Below are 18,591 nucleotides of genomic sequence, written 5' to 3' on the forward strand. Positions count from 1 at the left end.
TGCCTTGCCTCACCCTATGCCTGGAACAATCTTCCTCAACCCCTACGCCAAGCCCCCTCCGTAGCCATCTTCAAATCTCTGCTTAAAACTCACCTCTTCAATGCTGCATTTGGCACCTAACCTTTCGAGAAATATAGTATGCCCCCCAATCTATCTGCCCTATCAGATTGACTCTACACTTGTCTCTTAGATTGTACACTTGTCTTTAGAATGTACACCTGTCTTTTAGATTGTAAGCTCCTTGAGCAGGGACTGTCCTTCCATGTTAAATTGTACAGCGCTGCGTAACCCTAGTAGCGCTTTAGAAATGTTAAGTAGTAGTAGTATATAGAAGGTGAAGAAGTTCTTCTGTGTACGAAAGAACAGTGGGTCTTGGAGGTGATCGTATCTGATCTTAAGATGGCCAGCGGTCAAAGCCAGAAGGATGCTCAGGCGCACAGGGAAAGGAATGACTGGCAGGAAAAAAAGAGGTGGTAGTGCCCTTGTATAAGACTCTGGTGAGACCTCATTTAGAATATTGTGTATAATTCTGAGACAGCACCTTTAAAAAGATTTAAACAGGATGGAGTCAGTCCAGAGGGCGGCTACAAAATTGGTCTCTCTTCTAAAGTGTATGTGGACAGACTTATAGACCTCAATTTGTATACTCTGGAAGAAAGGCAGAAGAAAGGGGATATGATAGAGACATTTAAATTTGGGCTGCTTTCCTGAAGTAGGTTTCAAAAACTGCAAGGCTGTTTATGGCTATTCTGAATGCTGTCTTAAATTCTTCACATTTGTAATTTTTCAATTTGTATTTCTTATCTTTCATTACTTTTTATTCTTTAATTTTTTTTTTTTTTTTACTACAGAGCACTAGCGATTTTAGCTCACGGGCATCTCAGCGTTTAGTGCCAGCTGATTTTTAGCGCGAGCTAAAAACGCTAGTGCACCTTAGTAAAAAAAACTCCCTTAATCAGGGTTGCATGTTGATTGTAATTGTGATTAATCGTGTGATTAAAAATATTTATTTATTTTCCCACTGCAGCTCCTTGTGACTCTGGGTAATGGAGGGTTAAATGTGACTTGCCCAGAGTCACAAGGAGATGCAGTGGAGAAAAAAAAGAAATAATATACCTTTAACCACGATTAAAATTTACATAAAAATGTAGTCCTAGTTTAAATATCTCACTGGCATTAATGTACAGGAGATGAGCCTTTTTCAAATGAAGGAAAACTCTGGAATGAGAGGGCATAGGATGAAGTTAAGAAATTATAGGGTCAGGAGTAATCTAAGGAAACACTTTTTCACAGAAAGGGAAAGGGTGGCAGACACGCGGACTAGTCTCTCGGTGAAGGTGGTAGAGACAAGGACTGTCTGAATTTAAGAAGCAGTGAGACAGGCATGTGAGATCTCTTAGGGAAAGGAGGAGATGCTGAGGATGGGTAGACTGGATGGGCCATTTGGCCCTTTCCTAACATCATGTTTCTGTTTCTATTACTGTGGCATACATTTTCAAATGTAACTATCGTGGTGAATGAACCCTTTCTTAGGGTTACCATACGTCCGGTTTTAACCAGACATGTCCTCTTCTTGAGGACACTGCCAGGCATCCAGGCAGGTTTTGCCAGTCTGCCCATTTGTTCGGATTTGCAGATGAACGGGCAGGCTGGAGGACGGGCAAGCTGGCCTCAGGGTGTCCTATCCTCCCCTCCTTTACCTTATTGTAGTGCCCTGGTGGTCTAGTGGCCTCTTCGGGCTCTTTCCTGCCCAGCGCGGCTGCAGACCTGTCTTGCTCCCGGCAGCACTTCAAAATGGCTGCCGAGAGTTCGGTCTCACAATACTTCCGTAGAAGTCTTGCATGGTCACGGCTTGAACTCTTGGCAGCCATTTTGAAGCGGGGCTAGGAGCAAGACAGGTCTACAGCCACGCCGGGCAGGAAAGTGACAGGGGACAGGGTATGTGTCCTCTTATCTTTGGGCAAATATGGAAACCCTACCCCTTCTGCCTTGTGTGGCCAGTAACTTGTGCATGGAACGCTCAGTAACCAGACGGTTCTGTCTGCACTAGTCGTCTGCATCAGCCCCAAGGTTTGTTTGCTGGCAGCACAGCACTGTGGTCTGGGGTCTAGACCACGTGGGAGGTACACGTTCTCCACGTGCAAGAGCGCCTTGCATTGATCCGGAGCAGCACAGCTGGCTTTGAAGCATGCTCCAGGGATCTGGCAAACACTCTTGGCTGTTCTGTAACCTGTGGTTGCTGATTACATGGCTCTGTGGCAATGAATATGAACCTGCCAGGTTGCAGTCATCCTTTATCTCTGGGAATGAATGACTGGCCTTTGTGGGCGCCAAGTTTAGGAACTAAAAGATGGGCAAGTCCTAGCAGAAATTAGATTATTTTTTCTCTTGCCTTTGCCAGGCCTTCAGGCATAGCTGAACTCCTTTCTGTCACAAACACTCTTAACTGTCTTGTCTGTACGCCTTAGTGAGACTATTGGCTCCGCAGAGCAGGGATTGCGTTCAATGCGAACTTATACAGCTCTATGTATTTTTCTTGTGGTGCTATAGAAAGAGCCTTTAGTAGTCAAGGTTAATAGTCTGTAAATCTATTAACTGACTTTTTATGGTATATTTTCACTTAATATACTGTCTTTCCTTAAGCAATAACAAAGCAGTGTACAGTATAGAAGTTTATAAAGCAAGGAAAAGACTCAAAAAGTAAAGGAGAGAAGAGCAGAGATGGTGGGTGGGTGGGATTGGCGGTTAGGTAACGGAGAAACAGTATAAGAGGCCAGGAATTAAACCACAGCTTGCTTCATAGTGAGACACCAGGCCCTAAAATTTGCGTTGCTAGTGTGGGACGCATGTGAACACTAATGAAAGTGTATACAACGCTGCGTGGCTAAATCTTCTCAGGTTGTAACTGCTGGTGGGGAAGGCCCCTTTTCTTTTTAATTTGAATTTATATTGACACTCTAACCTAGGCAGGTGCTGATGCATTGGTAACGTTTCATTCTACAGGGTCCTGTCAGTTACGCAGTTCTAGATATACGTACAATAATTGATGTTATGTTGTCCCTGTGCTGAACAGATCACATTTTCCAGGTGCACTGTGATGATGATCTCTGCTGGATTGGTGACTGAACCCTGACTCCCCTCATTTTTGGGAGCGATTATCGTTCCATCATTTATTATCACTTGCCTTTCCCAAACCTGAGTTCAAGGCAAGTTACATTCAGGTACATAAGTTATTCTCCTGCTCAATGGACTCCCAATCTAAAAGGCACCTGAGGTAATGGAAGGTGTAATCACTTGCCCAAGGTCACTCGGAGTGTCAGCACATCATGCTGCAGGATTTGTATTCTTGGCTCTCTCCCGAAGCGTGGGGTGGGCGTTGATGTGAACGAGTCACTAAGAACAGGCACTGGGTGTTATACCAGACACTGAATAACAAAGTTTTGCATGTACAGCTTTCCAAAACACCAGCACACACAGTTCTCATGGACACACCCAATAAACGTCTCCACAACACTTCTATTACCAAATATTTGCTTATTATTATTAACAAAGCATTTCATAAGTACATAAGTGTTGCCATACTGGGACAGACTGAAGGTCCATCAAGCCCAGCATTCTGTTTCCAACAGTGGCCAATCCAGGTCACAAGTACCTGGCAAGGTCCCAAAACAGTACAATACATCCTATAATGCCCATCCTAGAAACAAGCAGTGGATCTTCCCCCGAGTCCATCCGGGCAACTCACATAACCCTCCATTGCCCCAGGTACAAATAAGTACCTGTATATACTATGTAAACTGCTTTGAATGTAGTTGCAAAAACCACAGAAAGGAGGTATATCAAACCCCATTCCCTTTCCCTAATAATGGCCTATGGACTTTTCCTTTAGGAAGTTACTCAAACCCTTTTTAAACCCCACTAAGCTAACTGCTTTTACCAGAATTCCAGAGTTCACGTTGAGTGAAGAAATATTTACTCTGGCTTGTTTTATATTGATAAATGGTAGCCTTGCAGTGGCTTCCAGGAAAGGCCTGAATACAATTCAAACTTTTGCAATTTCTGTGCAAAATAATACATGAGCTAGCCCCAGTACACTTGAGTTCTGTTGTTTCCTTACATGTACCTCGACAGCAACTGCCTTCTGGAGATAAGGTTCGTATGAAAGTTCCTACAGTGAAAGAATTAAGATTATTTGATACCCAAATCAAAACTACTTGGAGGCAAGGCCCAGAGATTCAGAATGTTCTACCTCTACGAGGGGTTTGGCTGTATACAAAGACTTCAGGAGGGTTTTGAAAACATGCTGGTTGATGTTCCAAGTGATTTAAATGGCCACTGACCGGTTAAATTGCTTGTCCGCAGATCTCCAGTCATTTTCAGCGGCACTTAACTGGTTATCTCTGCTGAAAATGACCTGTTAGTGCCGAATTCAAACGCGGCTAACTTATGGGTGCTCCAGGAGCGGAGTCGGGTTAAGTACCACTATTTAGCCCCTTACAGTATAAATAAACTGATTAAATTGTGCTGCATAAATAGCAGTCTGTTATTTGTCTTTAAGTGGTTTGGCTTATGCGGTGAGGAACTGAATATTGACATAACCGGGTATAGGTGGCTCAAAAACAGGGGATTTCAATGAAGCTACAATGTAGTAAATTTAAAACAAATCAGAGAAAAGCTTCTTCACTCAATGTGCAATTAAACTCTGGAATTTGTTGCCAGAGAATGTGGTAAAGGCGGTTAGCTTAGTGGGGTTTAAAAAAGGTTTGGACGGCTTCCTAAAGGAAAAGTCCATAGACCATTATTAAAATGGACTTGGGGAAAATCCACTGCTTATTTCTGGGATAAGCAGCATAAAATGTTTGTACCTTTTTGGGATCTTGCCAGGAATTTGTGACCTGGAATGGCCACTGTTGGAAACAGGATGCTGGGCTTGATGGACCTTTGGTCTGTCCCAGTATTTCAATACTTATGCATTTATATAAAAACAAAATGTGTATTTAATGTCGAAGCCTGGACAAGGCCCAGAATTGTATTTCGGGGAATAACGTCAGCGGACGTCAGCAAATCACTCACCATTGCCAGCTGAGTATTGGCCACAAGGTTATTCAGAAAATATGGAAAACTAGTAAATAAGGCCCGTTTCTGACACAAATGAAACGGGCGCTAGCAAGGTTTTCCTCAGAGTGTGTATGTTTCAGAGAGTGTATGTGAGAGTGAGTGTGAGAGAGAGAGTGTGTGAGTGTCTGTGTGTGTGACAGAGAGAGAGTGAGTCTGGGTGCGAGTGTGTCTGTGAGAGAGAGAGAGAGAGTGTGTGTGTGTTTGAATGAGAGTGTGTGTGAGTGCGTATGTGAGCCACAGTGAGTGTGAGAGAGTGTGTTTCACACAGATACAGTGTGTGTGAGAGAGAGTGTTTGTGTGAAACAGAGTGTGAGAGAGTATGTGTGCGATACACAGACTCTCTGTGAGAGCGAGAGTGTATGAGATTGAGAGAGTGTTTGAGAGTGACTGTGTGACACATAGAGAGTGAATGTGATACAGTGTGAGACATAGAATGTGTGGTAGACAGTGTATGAGAGTGAGAGAGACACTGTGTGTGTGCCAGAGATACCTCCCCTCCCCTCTGTGTGGTCGCAGGACCCCCTCCCCCTCCCTCTCTGTGGTCGCAGGACCCCTCCCCCTTCCTATCTGGTTCCCCTCCCCCCCAGGTCTCCCTCCCCCCCTGCTTTCAGGTCTCAGGCCCCCCCCCGTATCTGATCTCAGGACCCCTCCCCCCTCTTCCTCCCCCCTCACCCTCCCTGGTCTCTGGACCCCCTCTCCTCTGGTCTCAGGACCCCCTCCCCTCTGCCTCAGGACCCCTTCCCCTCCGTTGTCTCAGGCCCCACCCCTGCCGCCCTCGCCACCACGCCCCCCTCCAAGGTTGCAGCCGCTCACCCCTTCACCCCCCCCCCCCAGGGTGCCAACGCTCCTCCCTCCCCCCCCAAAGGTCGCCGCAGCCACTGCTCCTCCCTCCCCCCCCCCCCGAGGTCGCTGCCGCTCCCCCCCTCCGTCCGACGTCAGCTCAGCTGCCATTTCCGGCAACTGCTGCCATTTCCGGCCACTGCTCCTCCTCCTGTTGAGCAGCAGTGGCCGGTACAAAAAACAAAAAAAAACAAATTGAACCTGCAAAAACGCTTTTAAAAAAGAAGCGGGGCACCGCAGGCAACCATCGGCTGTCAGCTCTGCATCCGCTCCTCCTCTCACCTCTCTGCTCCAGGAGTAGAACCCCGGAGGAGCGCAGCGACGTGAGAGGTGAGAGGAGGAGCGGATGCAGAGCTGACAGCCGATGGTTGCCTGCGGTGCCCCGCTTCTTTTTTGAAAGCATTTTGCAGGTTCAATTTGGTTTTTTTTGTTTTTGTACCGGCCGCTGCTGCTCAACAGGAGAAGCAGCAGTGGCCGGAAATGGCAGCTGAGCTGATGTCGGACGGAGGGGGGGGGGAGCGGCGGCGACCTGGGGGGGTGGAGGGTGGATCAGTGGCTGCGGCGACCTCGGGGGGTGGAGGGGTGAGGTGTGGCGACCTCGGGGGGGGGGGGGGCGTGGCGAAGGGCTGAAACTGCGCCTCCAACGTTCCGAACGCTGCTGCATTTTGATTGGGCACTTTCGCTGCTGATGCACCCGGAAGTGGGAGGTGTCAACAGAAGCACGAATGCCTCAAGGCTTGTGTCCACGCAGTCAGCTTCAGAACGTTGGAGGTGGGTTTTATTATATAGGATTGGGTAAAAGTTTATATTCTGGTGTTTATGTATGGGATGAGACTAATGAATTTTAAATATCCATTTTAAGCTTTTTATTAGAAATTGTATACTTGGACGTTTAATGTTCTTAATGTAATCCTTCTTGAACCTGTTTTTGGCTAAGCGGAATATAAGAGAAGCAGACTTTTAAGAAATCAGTCTTTATTAACTCTTTAAGAGGTCCTTTCACCAAGTTGTGGGGAAAAGGGCCCTGCGCTAGCCGTGGGGGCCGTTTTTCCCACGTGCCAGGGCCCTTTTTACTGCAACACACATGGCCAGGCGGTGAGAGAACTCTTGTGACCATGTGGCAGGGAGCTCTTACCACCAGCTATTGAGGTGGCGATAAGGCCTCCCTTGCTAACTCGGTTTAAAAAAAAGAGTGATCAACATGATAAAGAGGATGGACCTCCTCCTATATGAGGAAAGGCTAAAGAGGTTAGGTCTTTTCAGTCTGGAAAAGAGACAGCTGAGGGGGGCTATGATTGAGGTCTATAAAATCCTGAATGGGGTAGAATGGGTAGAAGTGAATCCATTTTTTACTCTTTCAAAAAGTACAAAGACCAGGGGAAACGATGAAATTACATGGAAATACTTTTAAAACAAATAGGAGGAAATATTTTATTCACTGGTGGTTGGGAGGCGGGGATAGTGCTGGGCAGACTTATACGGTCTGTGCCCTGAAGAGGACAGGTACAAATCAAGGTAGGGTATACACAGAAAGTAGCACATATGAGTTTATCTTGTTGGGTGGACTGGATGGACCGTGCAGGTCTTTTTCTGCCGTCATCTACTATGTTACTATGTTCACTCAAAGAATAGTTAAGCTCTGGAACTCGCTGCTGGAGGATGTGGTAACAGCAGTTAGCATTTCTGGGTTTAAAAAAGGTTTGGATAAGTTCATGGAGGAAACGTCTTTGTACTTTTGGAACAAGTACAAAATCGATTTATTTCTACTCATTCTACACCACTCAGGATTTTGTAGACCTCAATCATATCTCCCCTCATCCCTCTGTTTTCCAAGATGAAGATCCCTAACCTCTTTAGCCTTTCCTCGTATGAGAGTAAGTTCCATCCCCTTTATCATTTTGGTCACTCTTCTTTGGACCTTTTTTTTTTAATTCCACTATATCTTTTTTTAGATATATTCAGAACCTTGCCTCCTATCCCATGACTCCAATTTTCTCATGAGTCTCTCATGAGGGACTTTATCAAAAGCTTTCTGAAAATCTAGATACTCTACATCAACTGGCTCACCTTTATCCACATGTTTATTATTCATGCCTTCAAAGAAATGATGCAAATTGGTGAGGCAAGACTTCCCTTGGCTGAACTCATGTTGACTCTGTCCCATTAAACCATGTTGTCTATGTGTTCCTTAATTGTATTCTTTATAATAGTTTCCACTACATTCCTTGGCACTGACGTCAGGCTTACTGGTCTTTAATTTCCTGGATTACCCCTGGAACCCTTAAAAAAATTGTTACATTGGCCACCCTCCAATCTTCAGGTACTAAGGACAATTTTAACGACAGGTTACAGATCACTAACAGCAGATCAGTAATTTCATGTTTGAGTTCTTTCAGTACCCTGGGGTGTATGCTATTCAATTCAGGTGATTTACTACTCTTTAATTTGTCAGTTTGACTCAGTACGTCTTCCAGTTTCACCTAGATTTCTTATACGCCAAAGACTGTCACTGGACTGGTGCAATGACTGAAATTTTTGCATGACTGTCACTAGACTGGTGCAATGATTGAAATCTTTGATTTGAACCTGCAGCTGAAACAGAAGCACAGCTTCTGAGCACCTATAAACACAGATATAAACTTAAAGGAGATAAAACCAATAACAACAACATTAAGCAGAGAACATAAAATAATGCCTTCACAGGCAGAATTCAGTCAGGGCTAGGGCCCAGGACAAAATGCTTACAGTTCCGAAGCCCACCAACAGGCTGTTTCTTTTACAATTTCAAGTTTGGACAGGTTTGGGAGCCTAGGGAAATTACTCTGTTTCAGACATACCAAGTCACATGCATTTGGCATGTGACACATGCATTGGGCCTCCAACTCCAGCTCACACGCGAAAGCCCCCTCCTCTCACGCATTGAGAGAAGGCGACTGTGGCGTCTGGCATAGGAGACCAGCACCTCTCTTTCCCCCTACATCCTAATTCCAGTATCTTTCCCCTTTCCTTACCCCCCCCTTCCTGGTTTCTGGTTCCAGCGTCTGCCCTTCTCCCTCCCTCCCCATTGTCTCTGTCACTTTTTCCCCTTGCTGCCGGTAGCAGCACTGCTTCAAATGAATCAGCCTGCCTTGGGGTTTCAGGCCTTCCCTATGACATGTCCCGTCCTTACTGATGCAACTATCTGTCTCTGCTTTTTTTTTGTCCGGGCGCGTTTTTTTTGTCCGGCCGCGGTTTTTTCGCCGGCCAATAGGAGCCCCACGGAGGCGGGCTTACTGACATCAGGAGGCGGGCCTAATGATGTCATTTGTAGGCAAATGACCTCATTAATATTTATTAATGATGTCATTTTTATGCAAATGACTTTGTGTGGTTTTGGGCTGGTTTGGGGTTGGTTTTGGGCAGGGAAAATGTTTTCCATCCGGCAACACTTTGTATTACAGGGAAGGCCCAAAGACCCAAGGCAGGCTGATTCAATTGAAGCAGTGTTGCTACCAGCGGCAAGGGGTATGGGTGTAGTTTGGGGGGCTGGTGCAACGATGCAGGCAGCTCTTCCTCTGTCCTGCCCTCAGCTCTCCCTCCGTCCCGCCCTCAGCTCTCCGACCGATAGCCCTCCTCTCCATTCCTCCCCCTCCCCTCCCCGGCGCGTTTAACCTTTTTATTTTCAGCGACAGCAGTGAAGAAAAAAGCACTCGGGCTCGCCTCCAGCTTCTCCCTTCCCTCACACAGTGTCCTGCCTTCTGTGATGATGCATTTCCTGTTCCGTGAGGGCGGGACACTGTGTGAGGGAAGGAAGAAGCTAGAGGCAAGCCCGAGTGCTTTCTTCTTCACTACCGTCGCTGCCACTGAAAATAAAAAGCTTAAACGCGCTGGGGGGGAGGGAAGGAACGGAGAGGAGGGCTGTCGGGGAGCTGAGGGAGGGCAGGGAAAAATCACTGGACATGGATGGGAGGGGAGGGCAGGGGGAGAGAAGAGATCGCTGGACATGGAGAGGAGAGGAAAGGAGGGCAGGGGAGAGAAGAGATTGCTGGACATGGAAGAGGTGAGGAGGGGAGAGCAGGGGGAGAGAAGAGATCACTGGACATGGAAGAGGTGAGGAGAGGAGAGCAGGGGGAGAGAAGAGATCGCTGGACATGGACAGGAGGGGAGGGCAGGGGGATAGAAGAGATCGCTGGACATGGACAGGAAGGGAGGGGAGGGCGAGAGATCGCTGGACAGGAGATAAGGGCAGGGAAGAGAGGAGAATTACTGGACATGGAAGGATGAATGGGGGCAGGGCAGGGGAAGAGAATGGCTGGACATGGATGGATGAATGGGGACAGGGGAGAGAGGAATTTTGCTGGATATGGGTGGATGGAGGAGAGGGCAGGGGAGAATGGAGAGTTGCTGGACATGGATGGATGGATGGAGGGGAGGGCAGGGGAGAGAGGAGAACTGCTGGACATGGATGGAAGGAGGGGGCAGGGGAGAGAGGAAATTTGCTGGATATGGGTGGATGGAGGGCAGGGAAGAGGAGAATTGCTGGACATGGATGGATGAATGGGGGCAGGGGAGAGAGGAATTTTGCTGGATATGGGTGGATGGAGGAGAGGGCAGGGGAGAGAGGAAATTTGCTGGATATGGATGGATGGATGGAGGAGAGGGCAGGGGAGAATGGAAAGTTGCTGGACATGGATGGATGGAGGGAAGGGGAGAGGAGAATTGCTGGACATGGATGGATGAATGGGGGCAGGGGAGAGGAGAATTGCTGGATATGGGTGGATGGAGGAGAGGGCAGGGGAGAATGGAGAGTTGCTGGACATGGATGGATGGAGGGAAGGGGAGAGAGGAGAATTGCTGGACATGGATGGTTGGAGGGGGCAGGGGAGAGAGGAAATTTGCTGGATATGGGTGGATGGAGGAGAGGGCAGGGGAGAATGGAGAGTTGCTGGACATGGATGGATGGAGGGCAGGGGAGAGAGGAGAATTGCTGGACATGGATGGTTGGAGGGGGCAGGGGAGAGAGGAAATTTGCTGGATATAGATGGGTGGAGAAGAGGGCAGGGAAGAATGGAGAGTTGCTGGACATGGATGGATGGAGGGGAGGGCAGGGGAGAGGAGAATTGCTGGACGTGGATGGATGAATTGGGGCAGGGGAGAGAGGAATTTTGCTGGATATGGGTGGATGGAGGAGAGGGCAGGGGAGAGAGGAGAATTGCTGGATATGGATAGATGGATGGAGGGGAGGGCAGGGGAGAGAGGAGAATTGCTGGACATGGATGGATGGAGGAGCAGCGGAGAGGAAATATGCTGGATATGGGTGGATGGAGGAGAGGGCAGGGGACCATGGAGAGTTGCTGGACATGGATGGATGGAGGAGAGGGAAGTCAGGAAGGAGATGCACATGGATGGAGGAGGGAGAAATGCTGGACATGGATGGAGGGGAGGGCAGTTAAGAGAGGAGAAATGTTGGACAAGGATGGAGGGAAGGAAAGACAAAGGAAGGAGATGCACACGGATGGAGGGGAGGAGAGTGAGGAGAAATGCTGGATATGGATGGAGAGGAAACTGCTGAATTTAAGGGCTGGATCGGAACACTTTGAGGGCAGAAGCTGAAACTGGAGGAAGGATAGGGACAGGACTACAGATGGTAGACAGGACGCATAAGGACACAGGAGGATGGTGGACATGGTGAGTGAAAAATATCAAATGGAAAGAAGACACTACATAAAACAGAAGACACTGGGACCAAAGCGAATAGATCAGACAACAAAGGTAGAAAAAGTATTTTATTCAGAATTTATTAATTGGAATATGTCAGCTTTTGGAAATGTGTATCTGTGATATTTTTCATGTAAGTTTCCATTTTTCTAGTATTGCTGCATGCTGAGTCTAACTTCTTGAGATAACTTTCCAGTTCAGTATTTTGCCTTCATATTTTTTTATTTCTAGTTCCTTGTGTCATATCTGTTGCCATGTGTTTTTCATGTGTGATCAAGGTGCAGTATTCTGCTAGTGTGTAGTATTTGCAGCCCTTTTTGTTTTGTTTTTCATTAGGTAGTGTACTGGTGTTTTAGAGCCCGGTGTAATTACAGTGCTGCCTTTCCACGCACAAGGTTGTAGCTCATCCTGTCCATGGAATTAGTGCTGTTATGGTTTGGTAAGGTTATGAGTGGGTTTTTGCCAATGCGTTTTTTCTAGCGAAAAAGGTGCTGGTACTCAAATGCCAAACCACCCTTCAGGGGTGGGGTGATCCCTGAGAGACCCACCCCACAATAGCCAGGCCCCCTGTAACCAGTCAATGAATCTATGACAAGGCAGAATTGATGTGTAGAGCCTGAGCTCTTTCGTTAAAACTTGGGGTCCATGGGTCAATTTTAGCAGACAATGGAAAAGGTGCCGGTACTCAGTACCCCCAAGTACCCCCTCAAAAAAAGCCCTGGTTTTTGCACAAGTTTGTGTATAGTGTTTTGCAGTGGAGAGATTGTGTGTTGGCCTTACTGAGGTGGCACCAAAACATCAGAAAGGGTATAGAGCCTAAATCATGACACACTACCTCTTGAAGGATCTACATATAGAGCTTATGCATGTCTAAGGTCTACACTGGCATGGAATGGGAAAGGGGGTGGGGAAATACTACTGGAGAGGAAGAGGGAGTGCTGGGTAAAGAAGAAAGGAAGGAAGGGCAAAAGCTGGCTTTTTTGGGAATAACCATAATGTATATATATGAGATATCTCATACATATTCATTTTGGTTATTCCCAAAAAGCCAGCTCTTTCTCCCTTCCTTCCTCCATATTAGCATATTCATTTGCATATATATATATATATATATATACAAATGAATATGCTTTTGCCCCGCCCCATCCTTTGCCCCCCAAAATGAAACAGTCAAACTACGCCCATGGGCAGGGGGGGGGGAGTGACAAGGACCACAGGGAGAGAGAGGGTGGAAAAAGAAAGGGGATGCTGGAACTGGGAAGGGAGGGAGGAGAAAGGGCAGGAAAGAAAATGGGACAGATGCTGGAACCGGAAGGAGGGAGGAAAGGGGACAGATACTGGATCTGTGAGATGGAAATGGATAGAGGTGCTGGGCCTAGGGATAAGATCAAATGAAGGAGGTACTACTCTACTGGAGGGAGGGATAGATGAAGTGCTGACCAAGGAGATGGAGAGGGACAGGTATTGAACCAGTAGGGGGGGGGGGAGTAGAAGGGAGGGAGACTGGAGGAGAGGAATAGAGAGGAGAAATACACTGGACCCAAGAGGGAGATATATTGGGGTGGGGGGAGGGAGAAGGTGAAGGAAAGATATATTGGCTCCAGGAAAGAGCGTAGGAGGTAGGGAGTGTGAGGTGTGGGAGAAAGGGAAAAGAGAGGAGGGACAGGAAGACAAAGAAGAGATATTGGGCATGGAGAGAGCATAGGGACAGGGACACAAGGGTAATGTGGAAATAGGATCACACAGGGACAATATTGGACACGGGGGGGGGGGGGATGCTATCACAGAGGAAGGGATATAGAGACTGCAGGACAGGTCAAGATAGGGACACAGAGGAGGGACATAGAGGAGAGATGCTGAAAGTAAGAGGAGGATAAGGACACTGAGAGGGCAGATCCTGAACATGGACGGAGAGAGGGATAGAGACAGGGATACAGAGGGGAAATGGTGGACAGGACAGATAGGGACACAGAGGGAAGATGGATGGTATACATGGAGAGAAAAGAAAAGCCCAATGGACAGGAGACCCTGCACAGACAGGAAAAAAAGCAGAAAAGAGACACTGGGACCAATGCAGATAGAAAAATAAAATGCTCAGACAACAAAGGTAGAAAAAACTAATTTATTCTGAATGTATTTATTGAAATAAGTCAGATTTTGAAAATACACATCTGTGGTATTTTGCATTTCAGTTTCTGTCCCTCTATTATTGTTGTATGCAGAGTCTGACTTCCTGATGTTTCCAGTTCAGTTTCATGCTTTCATACCTCTATTACTGACTGATGTATGGTCCCTTGTTTGCTGTCCCATATTTGTTGAGGGTCTATCTGGGTTTTGTGTGTCCAACTAAGGCAGTGAGTCCCAAACTTTTTATTATGGCAGAATCCCTAAAATATTTTTTCATACACCGAGGAACCTTCAATGTTCGTACAAACATTCCACAATCCAATATCTTAAGGAACCCCTGAAGAGAGTTTGAGGATCCCTAGGGTTCTGTGGAACCTAATTTGGGAATCACTGGAATAAGGTTGGTATTCTGCTAGCATGTAGTGCCTGTGTAGAGATCTTGTTACAGTTGTGTTTGCTTCAATAGGTAGTGTATTTGTGTTTTGGGGCATGGTATAATATTTACAGTGCTGCCTTTTCATGCATAAAGTTGTTGCTTTTTGAGTCTTGGGAGTTAGTGCTGGTAAGGTATGGTAAGGTTATGAATGTGTTTTTATTCAAGTTTCTGCATTGTGTTTTGTAGTGGAGGGACTGTGTGCTGGCCTTACTGAGGCGACACCAAAACTTTAATCAAAGGTTGGTTTGTCATAACATCAGACGGGGTTTTAGAAAACGTTGCAGAATCTGTTGTGTGTTGAGGTAGTTGTCTTTATTGTAGATATGTGTGATCAGCTTTAAAATCAATACTGCCAGATAAGGGATCTTCATAGTTGAATTGTTTCTATAGGTTTGTATGTGGTTTTGTGTTTGAAATAATTGAGTTTAAAATATGTAGCGTCATTCACGAAGGCATTACTTGTTAATAAATGTAGTCAGCAGCCCTTCCTTGGACTTCAGTACCTTCACCACCATTTAAAATTTATAGATTGAATGCACTGCAAGAAAAACCTCACTCATTGACCTTCAATTTCACTTATTGGGGTGGTACATGTCCCTCTTCTGGATGGGTCACCCTTGGCATCTCTGACAACAAAGACAGAACAAATAATTTTATTTTCTATTTATTGACTGAAGGTGCAGAGAAGGGCGACAAAAATGATAAAGGGAATGGAACGACTTCCCTATGAGGAAAGGCTGAGAAGGTTAGGGCTCTTCAGCTTGGAGAAAAGGCGGCTGAGGGGTGATATGATAGAAGTTTACAAGATAATGAGCGGATTAGAACGGATGTGAAGTGTTTGTTTACACTTTCAAACAACAACAAAACCAGGGGACACAAGATGAAGCTAGAATATGGTAGGTTTAAAACAAATAGAAAGTTTTTCTTTATTCAGTGTGTAGTTAGACTCTGGAACTCGTTGCCGGAGAATGTAGTGACAGCAGCTGGCCTTAAGGAATTTAAAGGGGGTTTGGACAGATTCCTGAGGGAAAAGTCCATTGAACATTATTCAGTTTTTTTTTCGGGGGGGGGGGGGGGGGGTGGTTGCCGGGTTCTTGAAGCCTGGATTGGCCGCTGTCGGAGACAGGATGCTGGGCTTGATGGACACTTGGTCTTTTCCCAGTATGGCCGTGCTTATGTACTTATATGTCAGTTTTTGGAATGTGCATCTCCCAGAACTAGCTTTAGATATGGCTGGGGCCTGCAAGAAAAATCTCACTCATTTGGCCTTCATTCTCCAGCATTGCGGTGGAAAATGTCCAGCATTGGGATGGGCCACCCTTGGCGTCTCTGCTGTTTGCACCCCTCTAACTCCAGCCCTATGTGCTGTCCCCTGTGAAATCACTGTTGTGCACAATCCCCTAGTGAGCCAGCTGTCCAAGTACATAAAGTTCTAGTGAACAGAAGCAGGCCACTTTAAAATCTCACATCTGGGCTCTGTTTGACCACAAGACAAGCACAGAGAGGAGATGGCCAAAGAAACATAGTCACAATCAATGACCCAAAGTTTCCTGGTTTGTGACTGTATCTTCTTTGGCCATCTCTGCTCTGTGCTTGTCTGTTGGATCCGTGGAAATTTGTTTCTTTCTATACAGAATCCCTCTTGTAGTGACATACAATCCAGAGCTGGAAAAACTGAGGAAAATCATAAGAGATCTACAACCTATACTCCAGGAGGATGAATTACTGAAAGAGATATTCCCATCCCCACCAGTACTGGCCTTCCGACAGCCACCCAATTTAAAACACAAGCTAATCAGAAGCAAACTTCCATCACAGACTGAAAAGGAACAGAAGGGCACACTTCCCTGTAATTTATCCAGTTGCAAACTATGCCAAAATATTTCACAGGACCCCAAAGTCATCCACAAAGGAAAGATATTCAACATAAAGGGATCTTTCACTTGCTCATCTTCCAATGTGGTATATATCATTCAGTGTAAAAAATGTAACGAAGGATGCTATATTGGAGAAACAGGCCAGATGCTTAAGACAAGATTCAATTTACATAGACATCACATGAACAATACTGGTCATGTGATGTCTATGTAAATAGTGCCAGTAGGGCCCCCACCCCGGTGGGACAGCACTTCACAGAACCAGGACACTGTACCAGTGATTTCACAGTGAGAATACTGAAAGGTAACTTTAAAACCATACAAGAACATAAGACCTTTGAAGTCAGAATGATTGAATATTTTAACACCCAACAGAAAGGACTTAACAAGGATCTGGGGTTCCTAACCCATTATAAACCATAAAGCTGTATTTCTCTGTTGATCACCCCACCCCTCACCTATCCACATCCATCCTGTTAGAACATCAATGATATGCTTTGATGTCCCCATGCATACCTCCGACCCACCCCCATCCTCCCACCCTGTCAGACTGTCATAGTAATGCTTGAATGTTTTCACTTATATACACTGTCAGCTAGCACATTTGCTTATTTCCGATCTGACAAAGAAGGGCAACCTTCGAAAGCTAATCAAGAAATGTATTAAGTTATGTCCAATAAAAAAGGTATCATCTTATTTTCTTTTCCATGTTTTATTTTGTTTGATTTCTATTGATAACCTTAAGAGTGGACTAACACGGCTACCACACTCCTCTACTTATAGTTTCTCCAAAATGAAAGGAGGAGGACTAAAAGGAGCCCCACCACCTCGTCTACTTTGTAATACACTTTGATGTTGCAGAATCACTGTCTTATTTCTGCCTGGTTATTTTAACCCTGTCCTAAGTTCCATGGGAAACAATCATCTCTCACGTGTATCCATGTAGTACTGCATCCAGCTACAGAAATACAGTGGTAGGAGAGGTTTTAAGGAGGTTGTACAAAATCCAACATGTACTGAAATGGAACAAAACAGCCACTCTCTTCAGACACAGAGTATCTCAGTCAGCTTTCTGTTAATACCCTGTTGGGCCTGCTTACACTGTTATCTGTATAAATCCTTTTAAACTCATAACCTTAGGCTGTTAGTTAGTAAAAGCAATTATATAGATCACACTGATCCTTTTTAGAGACAAATCCAGCCCTCTCCTTCCCCCCCCCCCCCCCACAGGATCAGTGTTGCCACATGGGAAAAAAAATGTTCACACCCAAAACCGCACAAAGTTAATTTGCACGTGAATGACATCATTAGTAAATATTAATGAGGTCATTTGCATATGAATGACATCATTAATAAATATTAATGAGGCTATTTGCGTACGAATGACATTGTCGCGGCCGCAGAAAACCAGCGAAAAAAACCGCCGGCGGGGCAAGAAGCCTCCCAAAATCCCGCAACCCGCACACAGAGTGAAAAAAGCCACAGCGGGTCGCGGGAAGGAGCCCAATTGGCCGGGAAACCCGTAGCCCTGGCAACATTGCAGGATGAGGACCTATGTATTACACCACACATTTCACTTTCATTTCCCCCCCCCCCCCCTCTGAGAAACTGTTTCTTACCTGAATAGGCTGTGCCTGTCTTCTCAGTCACTGTGGTCCAGCCAGGAGATGTGACTAGGGTGGGGCTCCTGACGTTGTCCTGCCTAGGAGAGATGGGTTGGAAGGTGGGATCCAGTTCCAGAATCAGTTGGTTCAAGTTCTCTATGGATAAGTCTAAGGTAGGTGACATAGGCTGGCTGCTACGGCGGACTTCACTTTCAGCCTCTCTCTTAGACTGAAAAGCAAGTTTGTCCTGGTGCACAGAGGAGCAGGGTTGTCCACTTCCTTGACTAATGGTTATCTTCTCAAGGTCTCTGAATGTTGGTCTAGCAAGAGAGGAAGAACAGGGGGACAGAGGAGCTGGGCTGCGATGTCCTCCATGAGGTACAGAATGGTTGTTGACATTCCAATGCCTCCCCATGGATTGGTCAACCCATCTTTCAGTGGAGAAGTAAGAGCAGTTTGGTGACATGGAGAGACTGCCAGAGCATCCAGCTGGGTGTAAGCTTCCATTTTCTTCTGGTGACGCTACACAGATTGTCTGCCCAACTCGCAGTATGTGGTTTGGCATAGTCTGTGACATAATTCTATCCTCTGGTCCAAGATACGTCTTTTTTGTGATTGCTGTCTTCTGCCAAACCAAGCTGGCTTCTCTGTGTGCCTTTTCAGCACAGGAACATGGATGCTTGTTTATTCCACTACACACAAGAAACCTAGTGTGCACAAAGACAAGAGCAAAGACGGTAAAATAAGAGTGTAATATCCAGAAATCAGACTCTTTGGAATCCTGCCAAATTTATGGTTTATTGAACTTAATATACCACCCTTTCTGGGAACATAAGACAGTTAATCTAATTGAGGAAAAAGAACACCATAAAGTCAAAAGAATAGAGGAAGC

The 18,591-nt window shown here is 46.1% G+C and overlaps 1 protein-coding gene across 2 annotated transcripts in view; it reads right to left on the reverse strand.

Moving 5' to 3' along the window:
• TNS4 (tensin 4) overlaps positions 1-18,591 on the reverse strand; it is a 52,394-nt gene that overhangs the window by 21,678 nt on the left and 12,125 nt on the right. For both annotated transcript variants that reach the window (XM_030221437.1, XM_030221438.1), the window contains exon 2: positions 17,715-18,406. In XM_030221437.1, coding sequence (XP_030077297.1) covers positions 17,715-18,276 — 562 coding nt within the window. In that variant the 5' untranslated portion in view covers positions 18,277-18,406. The remainder of the gene's footprint in view (positions 1-17,714; positions 18,407-18,591) is intronic.

The sequence above is a fragment of the Microcaecilia unicolor genome, chromosome 12 (assembly GCF_901765095.1).
Source record: "Microcaecilia unicolor chromosome 12, aMicUni1.1, whole genome shotgun sequence".
In the NCBI taxonomy this organism is placed as follows: Eukaryota; Metazoa; Chordata; class Amphibia; order Gymnophiona; family Siphonopidae; genus Microcaecilia; species Microcaecilia unicolor.